Below are 18,564 nucleotides of genomic sequence, written 5' to 3'. Positions count from 1 at the left end.
TTCTTCTGTGGCTGATTATAAGCTGATAGAAATCGGTGGATCTGTTACATTTTCTTATGCTCTGTGAATGATTTAAAGGTTAAATACAGTTCAGTCTCTTTGTAACAAGATCCCCAAACACTTCTCTTATCGGTATCAGCTGGCAGCACCAACTTTGCCATGCTGCAAACCGTACTCATACTGCTCTCCTATGGAGGAATCCTTTGCTCTTCCTGGAACAGAACTTGCCTGAGTAAAAATTGTAGTTCTTTTAAAAGGATGAGCTTCTCTGTCCCACATATATTGCTTCCAGATTTGCAGGATTTCCCAAGAACTCTGCACAAGCTTTCAAGATTGGACTGGCACAAGAGAAGGCAGCAAATGTCCTATTTAGCCTTTGCTAGGAGGTGGAGTAATCTTATGTCCTTGGAAGTAAAATTTCACTCAGAAAAGCTTCTAGAGCAGTGCTGGTCTAAATTATTTGAATTACTGGCATGTACCCAACTTGCAAAATTAATATCTCCTTTTTGTGTCATTGCTGAGCTTTAAGTGTACATAATAAAGTGAATGAGTCTGCTATTACTTGCCTCGTCAGAATATTTGTAATTTTCAGAGCAGCAAGTAAATAAACAAAGTGCAGGAGGTTTTACTTCTCGATATTTAACTTAAGGACTGTCTTTAGAGGAACTATACAATCCATAAGAAACCAAGACTCCAGAATGGGTACCATGAAACATTTGATTAAGGAGCATAAGTGTTTAAAGCTGGAGAGAAGGAATATCTTCATTGATGATGTTACTCTCTTATCAGAGACATGTAAAACAACTGCCTGGGGCTCCATTCCAAATATGAGCATTGATGCTTATCCTGCAAGAAATGCTTCATTTTAAATACCTTAGTGATCTCATAAAGTTCAAAGTTAAATTTTTTTTTTTCACCTACCTAAAGTCAATAAGTCAACATATAAACATGTTTATATATTTATGCAAATATGTTCATCATTAGGTGTGTTTGCAACATCAAGATTTCTTTACAATGTACCTTCAATGACTTTCATGATTTCAGAGGCATTCATTAAAATCTCATTTTTATTTATATTCACCTTAGAAAGACATGATTCATAAATGATTAATATCTTTTCCCCTATATAAAATATAAATAAAATATAGAATACTAGCTTTGAAGAATTACAAGATTTGAGCAAAGCTGGTGGTATTCACTTTATTGAAGTAATCATTGGATACAACTTCTGACCTATTTGTTAGTAAGCTGATATCTGCTTCATAAATGGAAAACAAAAATCTAAGGACACAGTACAATTTGACCTCAAGTATGAATCTCCTAACTTGGATTTTAATTTATTGGATTCCATCGAGCTCCGGTGCTGCAATGTTCTCTGAGAAATCAAGAATCAGGGACTGTGACTGTAAGGATTATTCATTGGAACAACAGATTCTGTAACAAAACATTTCCAGGTAGTGACCTGAAATTGTTTGATTCTCACATGGGAAAAGAATGTAGTCAACACTGGAGATGATTCTAAGGGGCTTGAGCCCCCTCACATGAGCAATCACTCAGGGGACTACACCTCACAGAATGAGATGTGGCAGTTCCTCTCAGAGAGAGGTTCAGTGTGTGTTAAGCATATACAGTAATAAACACCACTTTTGGCTTATACTAAAATAAGAAACTGTAGAGTTGCAAGTTTCCTAAGACTGTTTGGTAATGATATGCAATATGATACCTAATAACCTTGGAAAAAATGTTTGTAATTATTTTGAGCTAAGAGGAAGAATTAGTTCCTGGTAATGCCACACAGTTATATTTTTAATTTGTTTATTTATATGGCAGAACACAGTAGAAATATTTCAGAGTGAATTTTTTGAAGAATTTTAATTTAACTGAAAATTCTGAGGCTTGAAATTTTTATTTCAGCTTGGGAATAAAATTGATGTTAAAGCATAAAGTTGGTTCATGCAATGCTTTTTGAATTTTCTGTATTGTTCCTTAAAAATCAACTAGCATGCCACATAATATATGTGGGAGTGATTCTCTTGTCTTTTACACAGCACCATAGTTTATACCTGTGGAAAGAGTGTGCAAGGTTACATTTGCCACTGTGATTTAGAAGCTCTTCATATTTACTTACTCAAATGTAAACAGTAAGCTGAGTGCAAAGCACTTGACCCTATGCTCAGAGAGCCAGAGCTGAAGTGGCAAATGGGGTTAAGACAAGAACAAATTTGTATTATGGAATTTCTTCCAGATTATTTCACCTGATGTTATAAAAAATTACCTGACAAGGTGTTCAGATATACACATTGCCTAGATCAGGCAAAGTTCTGACCAATTGCTTTCCAGTAAGATGCATTAAAACTTACTAAAAGAAACATAGTTCCTCTTGTAGGAAGAAAATATTACTTTCCTCAGTAAACCTCAGTAATATTCTCCTCACAGGCACACATGGTAAATCTTTGCAGAAGTAGGTATATTTCATTGGATTATTTTAATATGTTCTTGCTGAAGAATGTCAACATAATTCTTTAGTGGAAAGGTGGCTCCAGAAATGCATGATGCTCCAGCAGTATCTGTAATACAAATGATGAAAAGCCTGTATTTTAATGGGCACTAATTTATTTTGAATTTATGATGCATTGCAGTCATTAGAAGGAAGCTGCTTTATATTACTAGATGGAGAATAAGGTTTCTGCCAGTGGCAGGTTGTTTTATTTCTTCACAGAAGGTAAAAAACCCCTCTTTTTTCAAAAGCCACACAAATACTATCTTCAGTGCAGGAGGATGGGACTAGGTCACCAAGCCCCTTCATGTTGCCTTTTGAAGCAGAGCTCAAATACTCCTTGTTCATATAAGCAGACCTGATCTAGACTTTCCCACCCGTACACTTTCAGAAAATCTTGTCTATGGAGGTGCATCCTCTGCTGCTGCAAGGGAAAGAACAATGTAGACTGTGTAGAGAATGTTATGAATGTTGTTTCCTCTCTAGTCCAGCCAAAATGCAAATGCCATAACAGCCTTTGTCCAACTCCCTTATAATATATTTCTTTTCCACTGTCCAAGTCCCAGGCTTTTTCTACTATTTTTTCCTGACTCTTTCACTCCTAACTTGGTCATAACTTATTCTAATTTTGACTGAGTCCACAAAATAAATGGCATGTGACTCTACACAGAGAACAATTTAAAAATTTGAAACCACTTCCAAGTAAAGCTTTTTCTAAAGCAGATGGAAATCTAAAAGTGACAGTTCAATAGCAAATTCAGCTCTGATGAGAAAACATATGTGAGGTGGGTATGGGAATATACAAAGATAAACTGACATATACTCAGATGTAAAGATTTAAGAAATGTATCTAATTTCTCCATCAACTTCATTGCACAGAGTTATTCTGAGACATGTATTTGTCCATAAAAGGCTAGAGAGATGCAAGGAAAATAGAATGATAAGATATTAGAAACCACTCTTAAATTTTTGATTATTCAGTAAATATTTTACTTAATATTATTTTTAGAAAGCAGTTAAATATAGGTTGTCTCAAATTTAACCAAATTGGAAATCATAGGCTCATAGAGTGGTTGGGCTGGGACAATTTCAGAATTTTATATATGTTGACTGAGTTGTCCTCAAAGTTTCCACTTCTTTTAGGGTTTAATAAAGGCTACTAATTTGAGCACAGTTGAAATGAACATGCATTAAAAAAATTAAAAACATCACATCACGTAAATCTTGTTACTGTTTCTGATCAAGAGTTATTTGTTATTATGATAACTTTTGGCTAATAATAATATTTTGATAACTTTGGGCTAATAACTAATTTTGATCTTTTTTTCTTCATGTTTCTAGGCATTTAACAGTTTATATTGCTTTTAGTCCTTTTCACCAGGAGGACGAATAGTCAGTGTTTTTTACTTTATATATAATTCTATAATTTAACAGATTTTTCTCAATATAAGCACGTGCTATTTTTTCACTGTCCGAAAACAGTGAAAAAAACCAAAGCAAATGAAGCTTCGCAGAGAGTCTCAGTTTTAATTGGCAACTGAATGTATTTTGAAAAATAGTGGGGAACTAGTATGATCCCATTAATACACTACCACTGTCTCCACTTACACTCTTAATAGGTGCCAAAAACTAATGAGAATGCTTAGTTCCCATTTCATATGGTATCTTTAAAACACAGATAAATTCCCCTCTCCCTTCTGTTTCATTTGTCCTTTCTCTTCCTCTCACTCTTCCCTTTTCCCTCCATGTTCCCATTCCCTCAGCACGCTGGGAAGATGTATAATTAAATATTTATTTTATTACAAAATATAATATTTTATTATTGTATCAAATTATTTAGAAATTATGGTTTAATTTATGGTCTAATTTATGGTTTGTAAAGGAGTTTGGGAAACTGACACACTTAGGCTTCTAAATGTTAGCACTGAAAGACACCATATGCATTTTCCTGGATATTAGTAAAAAAATTGTAATTAAAATGATAATGCTTTAGGTTTTGGGTTTTTTTTCCTATAAAATAGAGTTTAAGCCTGATGATACTAATGTTTTAAGTGTATTTGGAAAAAATCTTACAATGTTATTGACAATGACCTAAATATGATGACTTCTGTGGACACTTCCAAGTTATAAATACATACATCCAGATTTGTACTTCTCATCACATCTATTCTAAGTATGTAGATGAGATTTAATGATCCACTTATAATCCATAATTCACACTAAGAGGTCCAGAGACACATCATAGGTAATAAATTCAGTATTTTCAATTTGAAGTTTAATTATACGGTGCAAAACTGAGAGCAGAAAGGAATATGATAAAGGAGCAACTGAGAGGAAGCAAGTGTCTTGTGCTTTCTCTGAAATTACATATTATTGCCTGCAACAGTATATAAGGAATAATTTCTAAGTTGAGTTAGTTATAATATTATTTTGGAAGAAAACAAATAAACTGTAGGATGGGGTGCAAGATGAGAATGAGATATTGTATGAACTTTAATATGATGGGCAATTTGTAGAAGACAGAGAAATCCAAATGACAATATTAATCTTAACTGAAGTTGGCTGGATCTTTCAGTGTAAATGCATTATCTGAAAAATTTATTGGTTTGAGTTGGAGAGAATACATTCCCAAGAACTACTCAATAGCCTGGGCTATTGTAATTGTTATGACTTTTTGCTCTCTAAAATTCTGCTGGGCAGAATTGACAAAGTATTATTCTGCTTCCAGGAAAAGTAGCCAGGGATTTTTTAGGGGTTATAAAAATAATGAATGATAATAGGGAATAATAAATAGAAGGTGGTGAGTAATGTACATGTACAATTATTGTGTTCACATGTGCATACCCACAGATTTTTAGAAAAGGCAGCCATTCCTCAAAGAGGAAGGAAGAAAGAAAGAGAAAAAGGAAAGCCTTTGTAACAATCCAACAACATGGTTTATGAAAAATCTGTATGAAGAAATAAAGTAAATATTTGCATGAACTTTTCAGTTTGGTTTTTTTGGTTTTTTGCTTTTTTTTTTTTAGGGGGTGGGGGGCTTGGCTCTTTTTTAGTTCCCAACAGTTATCTCTTAGATTAACTACATACCTCTTTTTTCCAATTTGCTATAATTCTAATTTTTACAGTGGTATAGTGTAACCTCTGTCTTTTTTTTTTTAGATTTATATCTCCAGAAAATCACCCCCCCCTTTGGAACAGCAGAATATACAGAACTTGTTTGGCAATCTGGTTCACAGTTAGTAAGCTGTAAAGACAAGTTTGATAGTTAAAAAATGTAATCTGCTTTGGAAAGGCAAAAAGTACTAAACACTGAGTCTTCAATTAGAAATTTTTGAGTTCTTTGAAAGTGAAGAGTGAGTTCAGAATGTTTCACGTGAAAAATACTTATAAATGGGATAAGTACCTTCTATTATCTCTGGAAAAAACAATCCGTTTTTATCATTGAGTCCATCAATCACATGAGAGAAAGCACTGTTTTTTTTTTTGTTTTGTGTTTGTGTATGTAGTCTCCATGTCTGGGCATAGCAGTTTTTTGATAAGATTATTTTTGAGACAAAAAACTATTAGATAGAAATTCTGCTTCGCTATAAATAAACCTCTAGTTTCTGAGTAGTACTAATTTCCCTTTGTGCCCTCAAATTAAACCTATTAGGATTTATTTTAAATATTCAGAAATGGGATACTTTCAGTTCACATGCTCAAACACAGATATTACCAAGTTGAACTTAGCCTGTCATTTCAACCAAGTACAGAGACAGGATAACACTCCAAAGATGATACCTCTTAAAAAAAAAACCCACTACACATTTTCATGAGAACATTTGAGTTCTGTCTCATGAAATTTCAAATGAATCCCTGAAAGAAATGGAAATTTATTATTATCTTGTATAGTGTATACTGCTGTAGATAGTTATATTTACTAATATTTATATATTAGTATTATTATCTTTACTGTATTTCCAGGGGATATAATATAATAGTCAATAAATCCTCGTTTGGTTTTTCATTGGTTTTTCATCAAGAACAAGTAGCTTTTAATGGCACAGGTTCATTGTACATTTAACAGTAATATTATTTAAGTGAAATCCTCAACACAGTTTTTGAGTCAGAAAAGTGGTTTTAAATTTAGATTTATGCAAGCCTATGATATCCTGAGGACTTAATTGCTGTTAAATACTTAGCTTTAAAATTTATTGTCTTTTCTTCTGCAGAAAACTTTCATTAATTTTTCCCAGTACCTCATTATTTGCCACTGAATTTTCTAATGTTCATGTTGATACACTACATTCTCAATTTACATGCTGGTTGCTTTGGTTTTCTGTGAAGAAATGAACACTTTGCTGAGAAGATTACGCACATATCATGCACTGATTCTATTTTCCTTTACAGAGGGATGCAGGCTGTTTTTGGAAAAATAATGTGCTTTGTGTTACAGGGTCTCTGTTTAAATACAACTCTCTTATGGGTGCTTGTGTTCCATCTCATCGTTAGCTTGTTCCCTCCTTTCTTCTTTATTGTTTATTACCTTTTTCTAAGTTGAAAGACTAGTTTTTGAAAATATCTATGCATGGGCTTCACTCTACTCAGTGATACTGAAGGTAACAGGAAACCATTTAAAGAATGCTGAAATATTTTTCTGCATCTTATTTCTTTTCACGATCAAGGTGTCAACATGAAATTTGGCAGTTAATTTTGGGCCAGAGCTTTTTTAGTCAGTGACCATATATGTTTCTGAAATCTGGTGAGTGTTCAGTAGCTCTTAGAATTACACTAATTTCCTATTAAATATGATGAAGTTTCATATTGCTCATTTAAAAAGAAATGTCATAATTTATCTTAAAGTCTTCTGCATTGTGATCAAGTGTTTTAGCCTTTCATGAAAAAAATTCTGCAGCAGAGCATGCAAAACATAATTAATATAAAGCATTGATACGTATCCATGTAAATAATAATCAGCATGGCTACTCCTTGATTAAAAACTGGGCATTTTTCCAGCTTTTTAAAATTCATAGATATAAAGCAATTTGCTAACTTGAAGACATTTTCTAAATTACATGGTCCATAACTCCATACACATTTGCTCCCTAACAAACAAGAAAAAAACATGCAAGCCAAACAAGAGCTTTAATCAAAATATGTAAAGCCCTTGATTCATGTCTGATGTATCACTAGAAAAGCACAAATACCAAAGCAGATCAAGTGATGCCTCCATAAAAGCAATACATTTAGAGCAAGTACTAGCACCACTGATCACTTATTTTGTTTTTCCTGAACATTTCAGGAAAAGGCAGCTTATATTTGCAGTCAGACATATGTGTTTCTGACTTCAACACTCCACTTCAAAACTTGCAGGGGTAGCCTTTTTGGGAGGAGGAACCATGAGGGAGAAGCAAGAGTTGAGCACTCTTCCATCAGTCAGGCTCCTGTGTGTTACCACACACACAATTACTGCATTCCTTATAAACCTCCAAGGAATAGATGAAGGTCAAATTATTGCTCATTAGAGATCAAAAGATAAAAGCTTGATGGACTACAAGGCTCCTTCAGGACACCAGTGAGAATGTGAGCGTTCAGAGTAATGACACCGAGGGAATGTAGTTAAGAGCAGGGGAAGTGGAGAGCCAAGTGTGATGGATGGTTCAGCAGCTGACTGCATCCTCCCTGGCAGGCTGAGCTTTTAGCTGCTGAGCTCTCCTATCTCATAGTCTAACAGCCCTAACTCATTGTTACACATTTCTATTTGGTGGTATTTACTGCAAGAGCATATTTTCTCATTGCTTTCTGTCAAGGTCACTGTGTTATCTAGGTTTATGGAATCAGTGCAGCCAGTTGTAAATGTTATATGAAATGGAAAAAAAAAATGCTGCCAAATGCACAGAGAACTACAGAGAAAACTTTCCAAGGATTCTTGAGCTAATTTACTTCACTACTGTTACACAAACGCATGGGATATGTCAGAAATGCAGGTTACCATTCCCAGAAACATGATAAAGAATACAAATATAAAAAATAATGCAAAAATAGTTGCATGACTTTTTAATATTTTTATTTTTCTTCTGTCAAAGCCTGTCCAAGAATACTAAATAATTTAGCAAAAGGCTTTTGAATGAGAGATTAAACTGTCACAGAATGCATAATCTTTGGTCTTAGACCTACTTGAGAAAAACAGCATACTTTGAAAGTATTTTCCAAGATAATTAACAGGTTTTAAGCATTTTGAGTTGCTTTTCCTCTGAATACCAGAGATAGGATTTCATTAGCAGTACTAAGAACTTGCTTAAAGCCTTTGTGATTGAATGAGTTATCATTAGTGGACTTCATATTAAAAAAAAAAAGAGAAAATTTTGGACTGATCTTAGCAAATAGTTTATACTAATATCAATTCTTGGGGCTCCTTGGGCTTTTCCAGCCTTGTAGGAAACAGAAATAAAAGATAAACCTTGACTGGAAAGACAGCTGCATTGACTCTGCAGAGCAGATGGCTGAAAATGTGTTTAAACCACTTGACAGGATGCAATCTACAATGTAGCATTAGTGTAATTTGAAATATTACTACATTTATTTTCAACTTCTTTCAGAAATTCACTTCATTTAAATAAATGTCATATTGTTCAGACTGAGTCATTTCATGTTGCTTTGGGTTGATGACACTATGAACACTGTAATGACATTGTCAATATATGTTTAAAAAATTACCTTATTGTCCGGAAAGTTTATCTCTAGTTCCATTCTAAAATTAATGGAGGTAGCAAAATAGAAAGCATGAATGCACTGGCAGTATGCGAGAGAAATTACAGAGTGCGCTCTAATTATATCACTGTATTACAGCAGTGAGAACTCAAACTAGGACTAATGGAACAGCTCCTCCTAGAAGCTCTGCTAAGGCACGTGGAGAACAGGGAGGTGATTCTGGTATCAGCACAGGCTGGGGATGGACAGATGGAGAGCAGCCATGCTGAAAGGGGCTCAGGATGCTGGGGGAGGAGAGGCTGGACATGACCCAGCCATGGGCACTCCCAGCACAGAGAGCCAAACGTGTCTTGGGCTGCATCCCAAGCAGCGTGGGCAGCAGGGCAAGGGAGGGGATTCCTCTCTGCTCTGCTCTGTACTGCCCCTATATTCTGCAAGCTGCAGTGCTGCATCCCTCTGTGAGACCCCCAGCACAGAAAGAAGATTGACCTGATAGATCAAGTCCAGAGGAGGCCACCAAGATTATTAGAGGGATGGAGCATCTCTCCAGTGAGGAAAGATTGATTGGGATTGTTCAGCCTGGAAAAGAGAGGGCTGTGGGGTAACCTAATTGTGGCCTTCTACTACCTGAAGGGACCCTCCAAGAAGGATGGAGGGACATTTTTTGCAAATGACCTTAAAGGGTTTGAAACTAGATGACCTTTAAAGTCCCTTCCAACCCAGGCCAATCTATGACTGATGGTATGATTTAGCTCCAAACCCCCTGCCATGGACAGGACACCTGCCAGTAGATCAGATTGTTCAGAGCCACATCCAAGCTGGCCTAGAACACTTAGGAGTGGGGCAGCCACAGCTTCTCTAGGCAACCCCTTCCAGGACCTCACCACCCTCACAGGGAAGATTTTCTTCATAACATCTAATCTAAATGTGCTCTTAGCATCCACAACTTCTCTGTGCACAAATGCAAGTAAATGCTCTTTTGAGCCAGTGAAACAGAGCATAGGTGTCACAGTATTAGAGATTTTGTATGAAACATCATTAACAGCTCCAAAATGCATGATCCCATCTCTGCTCACACAACTGAAATGACTTTTGCCACTTTTCCCTTGGAAAAATGACAAAAAATGTGAAAAGCAGCTATTTTTTCTTGTCTTATAAAGCGCAGCCCTTCCTGAAACTGTTTTTCAGTGGTGCTGGTTCCGGTTGCTGTCTCACAGCCTGGTCCTTTGCTTGAAACAAAAAGATATAAAAGAAAAGTACAGCTGTGAGAGTGTTAGCATATTATGATAATGGTCTTAAATTTGCTTTAGGGAGTATATAATCTTTTGTGACTGATGGTTTGTGGGTGTTAAGGGAGAGACCAGGGTAAATATTCTTGTGGGTCTCCTGACTTAACATCTGTTATGCAGTTACTTCAGGCTTTGGGAAAGTAGATTCAGAGATCCAGCAGTCCTTTAGTGCATTCACATATATTAATGTATAGCAAGATTTTGGCAGTGTAATAGTAATTAAACAGCTTAATCTTCCTTTGTCTAAAAAAAAAGAATATACAAGGAATGCTGGCATGTGAGTATTACTTAAATAATTGTAAAAGATGTTAGATGTGACATGAAATTTGTACAAGGCTATAAAACATATGATGGCAGGAAAACAGCTGGAATTTATGTAGAAACATATGATGTTTAGGTATGAAAATGGTATTAAGGTATGAAAATGCATTATCTTATGAGATTTCATAACAAAGTGTAAGCATAGATGTCAGAATGAAATGTTTAACCTACTTATCACATTGGAAGAGTGTCCTAGACAATTTAGGGAGCTTAAACTAACTTTTTGGCTTGTACAAAAATTAATATTTCCCACATGCACAAATTTTAAATTAAAATACTGGAATATACGTAAAGAAAACCTCAAATTAAGGGAGCTGTGGTGGTAAGTACACATCATTAACTGAAAGAAAACAGCTCAAAGGGAGTATTATATTTAAAGGGTTTTTAAATTCATAATACATTCCAAATTTATCTCATTTGAAAGTATGGAGTCAGGCTCAGACAATCTATCTGAATTAATCCATATTTGAGCTCAGCTATTAGGTCTTGTAGGTGAAGCTAACATTACGTGCTTTGATCTGGAAAGCTGTAACTTAAAGTCCCAGCCTAACTGCTACAGTGAAGATCAGCAGAGATGCAGTTTTCCTTTTCCTGGTAAGGAACTGTCTGTTAGCAAATACTAAACAAATTTTTCATTTTCAATTTTGTAAATACTTCCATGTCATCACAGGAAGAAGGACTGGGAATTTTTTTTTTTTAAATTAAAAATAATTGTTTTCCTATGTCTTAAGTGAATACTGTTACTGTGTTTAGCAATAAAAACAACTAGATTTTTTTTTACTTGCCTTAGATTTATTTATTTTCAAACTTATAGCTATTATTTGATACTGGGATGAAACTTTTTGCTTTGAGTTAAAAAGAGATTTCCAGTTGAAAGGGTCTTTTTTTTTTATTTAGAGAAATTCTATTGTTTACATATTTCAAAAGGGCTTGCTTTCTAACTCAGACAGAAGCCCAACCATTAATTTTCCAAACATAACTCTAAAATCATGTTCTTCCATGTTTAACTGCTTTCTTCATATGGTCTCAAAGGGGAAAGCCTTGCTTGTCACAGTTCTGCTTAGTGGCTCCCTTCAAATGGAAATAAAGAAATGGTAGTTATGTCGTCATATAAGCTCTCAGTTAAATCTTTTAGTGTTTCATAAGTGTTCTAGTCTTTTAATAAGTCCCTGGGCTGTTGTCTATTTGGTTGTCCATTCCATGCTGTGGATGTTTGTTGGCTTCAATAAATAGTTATGCTTAAGACTCCCTGGGACTCAAGCTATTTAATAAATACACAAACTAAGATCCAAACATCACTTAGATCTTTGCTTTCCAGTCAAGTTAATTTCAAGTTGATCTCTGTATTAATGAGCTATTAGAAAAGACAGGCAGGCACAGGGCAACTCTATTGTAGAAGCTTATTTCCATAAGGAAGAAAGGTAAAAATTGATCATTTGGCATATTTTTAAGACTTCTGTTGTGTATATGCAAATAGTAATTAACATTTTCAGCCTATCAATAATAATTCTCTAATGCATTTAAGGTAATTCAAAGATTGGAGTCTAAAATATAACTTTGCCTATGAAAGCACACTTTTAAATTTCATTTGATTTGGCTTTTCACTTCATGAAGTTTCTGGCATTTTTTCCTTTAGATTTTCATAAAAATAGACTTTAAATTGTTTCCAGTATAGTGAATAACTTGCAGTGAACTCAGATGCAAATCAAGGCATTCCATTTTGTACTAGGTACCTGCTCTGTCTTAAGTTTGAAATGCATTGCGTTCTATGATGTTGGGTTTTTTGGGTTCTTTGCTTTTATTTTTTAAAAATTTTGTATTGTATAACTTCTGTTATTGCAAAAGCAAGACTGTTTGTAATGGTTTGGACCAAATATAGTGCAACCAGATGCTATGCAGGTTTACCTAAAGAGCTTTGACAACCTCTTAGTCTTGATATGTAGCACACCATCTATTCTAGCCATGGTTGTTCAAAAACATATAATGTATGTCATGCTAAATTGCACTCTAGCTGTTTGGTTAGTATGGATGTAATTATACCATAAACTGAATTGCAGTTGAAACTGAAAAATGGACCTAGAGCAATATTTTTAAATTTTATGGGTTTTTATGCTAAACCACATTTTAGATTTTCCCAGACAGTCTATAGTTATCTTACTGTGCATTAGCACTCCTCTCTTGATAAGGCAAGGGAAAGCAAGCCTCAGGGGCCAGAGATTTATGTTCTGATTTGACAGTATTTTTAAGCCTATGTGTTGTTCTAAGTAGGGGTGCAGGACATGCTGCAGTTTTAAGTAATTTTAGTCTGCTTGCCTGGAGGTTCCTCCTGCTCTGTGGAGTTTTGATACCTGTCTCATACTTGAAATTCTTCAGTCCTTGCACTTTCAAAACTTTCATTGACCGATCTTGGTATTGATTGTTCGTGAACTGTAACAATCCCTCTTGCTTGTCTGATGTCTTTAATCTTTTTATCCATCTCCATAACTAATCAATATTTATATTGTCATGGAGGCAGTATATCCACATCCAGTCTTGTGTCTGCAAATTCACAGAGTGTTTGTAAGACATATTGGTATAGAAACAGTTTAACATTTTCTGGGATAGAAGAGGAAAGCATTCCAATATGTTGTAAATACAAAGATAGAGTTACCTGTTACCTGAAATTGCATTTTCTTTCTACCAACAGGTCCCATAAGCAGCATTTTGGTGAATAAGTATGGTAGTCGGCCTGTGATGATAGCAGGGGGTATCCTCTGTTCTTTTGGAATGATTGCATCCTCTTTCTGCAATAGTGTCCTTGAGCTGTATATATGTATTGGTGTGGTTGGAGGTAAGAGTCCTGTTTAAAAGGTTATTTTATGTTATAACAAATTATTTCCAATATTGTTCTACAAATGAGCCTCACTGATCAAGAATTCTCTGTTTACAGATGCAATCCAAGAAGGTAGTAAGATCAGTTAATTTCAGCCATCTACTCCTTTAAATTAACTGGCATGATATTAAATTATTTCTTAGGACAATTCAGAAACAACTGATGAATTAATTCAATAAATGCTGTATGTATGTACTTTTCCACATTTCATATAATTGTGGTATAAAAATTGATTTGCTCATGACAGCACTTATTACAGTCATTTGTGTACAATTTCACATTTGTTGTTTTAGCTTTCAGTCATGTTGCACTGCAAACAGGATGGCAGAGGCTAGCCAAATTCTAGTAGAATTGTGAAAACTTGTACCAGATTTCTGTAGGTTTTTTACAAACACATAATCTCACAGAAAAGTCTAACAACTTTCAGTTCAATATTTTTTCTGTTTAAAATCCCCCAGGGTCAGTCACCAAATAAAATTATTCATAATCATCTATCACAGGCCTAGATATCACCTAAAGTAATGACTTAAACTCATTGTAATGCCAGAAAATTAAAGAATCTCCTTATTAAAAGTTGTGGGGTTTTTTAAATCCCTTCTCAGAATAAGAAAGGAGAGGTGAAATATTGCAGGTAATAAATGAATGAGATAATACCTGTATATTCAGGCTCATCTTCCTTTATGTTGGGACTAAAGGAGTCTGTTTTTGTTTAGTGATTAATCCTTAAAAGTCTTATTTTTGACATCCTAAACATGGTGCCTACTGAAAGAGTAATGTCAGAGTCTGGGAATGGGCCTGTGAAGGAAGAGAGTTTCTCTCCTGTACCATCAAGCAGAGGCATATTAGAGTTTATGGCTTAGATGTCTTAATACATAGAGAAGGCCTAGAGGATCAGCTTTGGGTTCAGTTTATACAGTCGACTGCTCTGGGTGGGTGGTCTGGTCCCACATGTGTCCTTTAAAACTCCTTAATAGTGACCTGGGGAAGGAGAGCTGAATGTGCTGGAAAATAATTTGCTATTTTATCCTCCAGTTTTGCAGACAAGTTGTATCTTAATTAGAGTTGGAAATAGGAAATTAGGAGATTTATGAATTTAAATACACCCTACATTCATTGTAGCTGAGGTGACATTTAATAAGTTTTGTTAAATGAGCCAGGAGAGAATTGTATTTTAGTTTAGCAAATAAAAAATGGTGAGTCAAGGCACGGATACCATCATTCTTCTGTATGTGATTCCCCTGTTTCTATCATTGCTGAAACACAAAAAGGAGTTTTGGCTTTCAATGCAGCACTGCAGGGGAAGATGACCAAATGCCACCATGACACAGTCTTGGTATGAGCACTCATAGACATCAGTGAGGCTGAATTTCATTTTCTGATGCTAGTTGGTTTCAATATTGAGAATCACTGAGTTGGATACTGGTCGTTTTAAAAATTACTTGAAAGAGCTGAGATGTGACTTTCACTGCATGACCTGCAATAATACTGTCTTTTATGTGTTGTTTAGGTCTGGGTTTAGCATTCAACTTACAGCCTGCCTTGACCATGATTGGCAAGTATTTCTATAAGAAGCGTCCCATCGCTAATGGATTGGCAATGGCTGGAAGTCCAGTGTTTCTGAGCACATTGGCACCTCTCAATCAATTCCTCTTTAATGCTTTTGGCTGGAAAGGAAGCTTTCTTATTCTGGGAGGACTTCTTTTGAACTGCTGTGTGGCTGGGTCACTTATGAGACCTGTTGGACCAAAAAAAGTCCCTCCTGTGAAAAAAGATGTTGAAAAAGGCACAGGAGATTCTGCCTTGCACAAAAACAACAAGAAGTCTTGTTGGCAAACTATGAATAAGTATCTAGATCTGTCCCTTTTTAAACACAGAGGGTTTCTGATATATTTGTCAGGAAATGTCATTATGTTTATTGGTTTCTTTGCTCCAATAGTATTCTTGGCTCCTTATGCCAAGCACAAGGGAATTGATGAATATTCTGCTGCTTTTTTGCTGTCTATCTTAGCCTTTGTAGACATGTTTGCTAGGCCTTCCATGGGACTTGTAGCAAACTCCAGGTTTATCCGGCCAAAGATTCAGTATTTTTTTAGTTTTGCTGTCTTGTACAATGGAGTCTGTCATATCTTGTGCCCTCTGGCAAAAAATTACACTGGCTTGGTGATATATGCTGTATTTTTTGGGTTTGCATTTGGAATGGTTAGCAGTGTTCTTTTTGAGACCTTGATGGACCTTGTTGGAGCTGCCAGATTTTCCAGTGCGGTGGGACTTGTCACCATTGTGGAATGTTGCCCTGTGCTCATAGGCCCTCCTCTAGGAGGTAAGAATCTATTTCTTTCCATTTTTTTCAGACATTACGGCATAATCTTGCAATGTAACATTGAATTAATATAAACATTGTTCTTAATGTTTTCCTTTTACTAGAAATGTACTGTAACAGCCTGATAGTAAAAAATAACTGCATCAGTTACTTTTCTCCAACCTAGGGGCAGCCTGAAGAGTGCTTACTTACACTTGCTTAAACACCTTTAATTTATCTAAACAGAGAGAGTGGGCATTTCCAGAGAGGAAAAACTAACAGGAAAGTGTCAGAAGAAACACAGGCCTGCTCAGCGTTTTAGGCAGGGTGCACACATGGTGGGATTCCATCAGGGTGCTGTAGAGCATTGCAGCCTGGCATCACTTCACACCCCAGCTCTGCTCACAGCCAGTCCTTTAGCCTGTTTCTATAGCCAAGAGATGGGGCAAGGCAATGCAGAGGGTGAACTGACTGAAAGATGTTATCGTCACCAACTTCTCTTTTCAGGTGTAAGGGGAGCTTAAAGGGAGCCTAGGTGTATCACCTAGACTTTATTCATGGCACTTGGGCTTCTAGCAGCAAAAATGAACAGTATTTTCAGAAAGTATTTTCTGTTTGCTATCTATTTTCTCAGTATTCAGTAATGCTGATAGTAAGCTTTATATTATTGAGATTTCTGATGATATAAGAGATTAAAAAATAGATGCTCTAATTTTATTGAGAAGCATTGGTGTGTATCTTGGTGTGTGTGTTGCAGTATAAGCCCAACAATATGCAAATATAAAGATAGTGAGATTGCCAGCCTAATGAACATTAGCACTGTACCCACATTAGCACTGCCTCAGAAGTCAGCAAGATTGTGTGCCTAAAAGCATTTATATAAACCAAAATACTTCACATTACTGTCAGTATTTCTATGAAAATAGCATTGTTGTGTGCAATTCTGAATATGCCAAAACAGTTACACTCACTTCAGCAAACTAATATTTATACAAGTAAATTTTTAATATGTCTAAAAGCATTCCATATTTCTCTCATCATTTAACATACAAATCCACTTTGGCTAAGGTAGAGCAAAATATATCCTCACACAGACTCTTTCTGTGCCACCTAGTGGGTAGTCTGAGCCTCTAACCACTGGAGTCCAGCCTTTTCAGTGAGGTTCTGAAATCAGTATCAACTCAAAAGATATAAAATCCAATATTTATGGAGAAGTAGCTTACACAGTTATTTATTTTTCAGTACAAAAACTTTTCAGGAGTTTTGGAAAGCATTTTTTTTTGTGCTATAACACCATGAATAATTGATTTAACTTGTTAAACAGAGGCAACAAAGGGGGTGAACATATGGAAAAGCTAAGCTCCAGTTTTGACTAGTTCATATGTTTTAAAATAATGTCATGGTTTGACACTGGCACAATGCCAGTGCTCTCATGAAGATACTTTTTTTCTGGTTTCTGCTGTGAGATGTGACTAGGAATAAGCAAAGCAGGCTCTTACTTAGGAAAGAAAAGAACTAGAACTTTATTAACTACTTTACAACTACAAATAAAAAGGAACACACACATACAGGGAAAATGAAAACTTCACAAATGCATTTCTTCTTCTCTCTACTAAATTTTTAACACAATACATTTGGTTCTTCAAATCACTAACTCTCGGTCTAGTACTACTTTTTAGACAATTAATCTTCAGTTCATCAAGAGGAGAGGAGTTTTTTTTGTACTATGGGCTTTTCTTGGAAACACAGCTGAAGCCTCGTGTGTTTCTGTGTCACTCGTGGCACTGCTTGGAGTACATCTGCTGTCGTGACTTTTCTTTTTCATGTCTAGTGCTCTCACCACTGAACACGGACCAGAACTGCTTCTAGGGTTGTTTTTTAAGGATGTTCTGTTTTGATTTAAAAAAGGCACAGTCTCTCTTTTGGGACACCTGTCTTCACAATCTCTCTTTTTGGGACACCTGTCCCCCCTATATTTTTTCACTTTTTGGGGCCGAGGGGTACTAACACTGAACTTTTTTGGTTCTGAGGCCATTGCCTCCCCCTAGAATGCAGTTTCTGTATCACAAGGAACATGGTTCTGTCCATGGCTATACAAAAAGAGTCTAGCAAAAGCTACTCTATTATCTCTTCTCACTAGGATTCTTCTCTATTCTTCTACTATCTCTCACTCGCTTAGGCTTCTCTCACACTGGCTCATTTCTTTCTTCATCTTCTACTCTATTTTCTAGGAGAGGTCAATGATCTGTAAAGTTTTCATTCTCTAAAAAGGGGTTAAAAGCTCCTACAAGCGGCCGGCTGAACTCCTCTTCTCTTCTCCGTCTCAGCTGTGCTGCCGGCACAGGCCCATGTTTATCAAGCTTCAAGGTTACAGTCTCAGGCAGCGGCTCTCTTTCTTTCTCTCCCTCTGTGTCTCTCAGGGGGGGCTGCCCGATGGCTCCCGGTGTCTCTCTCTCTTTCTCTCTCTTCCACCCTTCCACCCCCGGGCTCAGGCCTACCTCTCTCGGCTTCATGGCTTTCCCCTCCCCCTGCCCAGCTAGCAGCTGGGCCGGGGGAGAGACCCGAACTCTTTCCCGCCGGAAACCCAAGAGGGCCC

General features: G+C 36.1%; 1 protein-coding gene across 2 annotated transcripts in view; it reads left to right on the top strand.

The window, feature by feature from the left end:
- Positions 1-18,564, top strand: part of SLC16A7 (solute carrier family 16 member 7) — an 83,138-nt gene that overhangs the window by 54,379 nt on the left and 10,195 nt on the right. For both annotated transcript variants that reach the window (XM_066550231.1, XM_066550230.1), the window contains exons 3-4: positions 13,484-13,627; positions 15,177-15,989. In XM_066550231.1, coding sequence (XP_066406328.1) covers positions 13,484-13,627; positions 15,177-15,989 — 957 coding nt within the window. The remainder of the gene's footprint in view (positions 1-13,483; positions 13,628-15,176; positions 15,990-18,564) is intronic.

This window comes from Molothrus aeneus, chromosome 5, assembly GCF_037042795.1.
Source record: "Molothrus aeneus isolate 106 chromosome 5, BPBGC_Maene_1.0, whole genome shotgun sequence".
Classification (NCBI taxonomy): domain Eukaryota; kingdom Metazoa; phylum Chordata; class Aves; order Passeriformes; family Icteridae; genus Molothrus; species Molothrus aeneus.
Note: the sequence above shows the minus strand (reverse complement) of the source record. Positions and strands in the feature narration are given on the sequence as shown.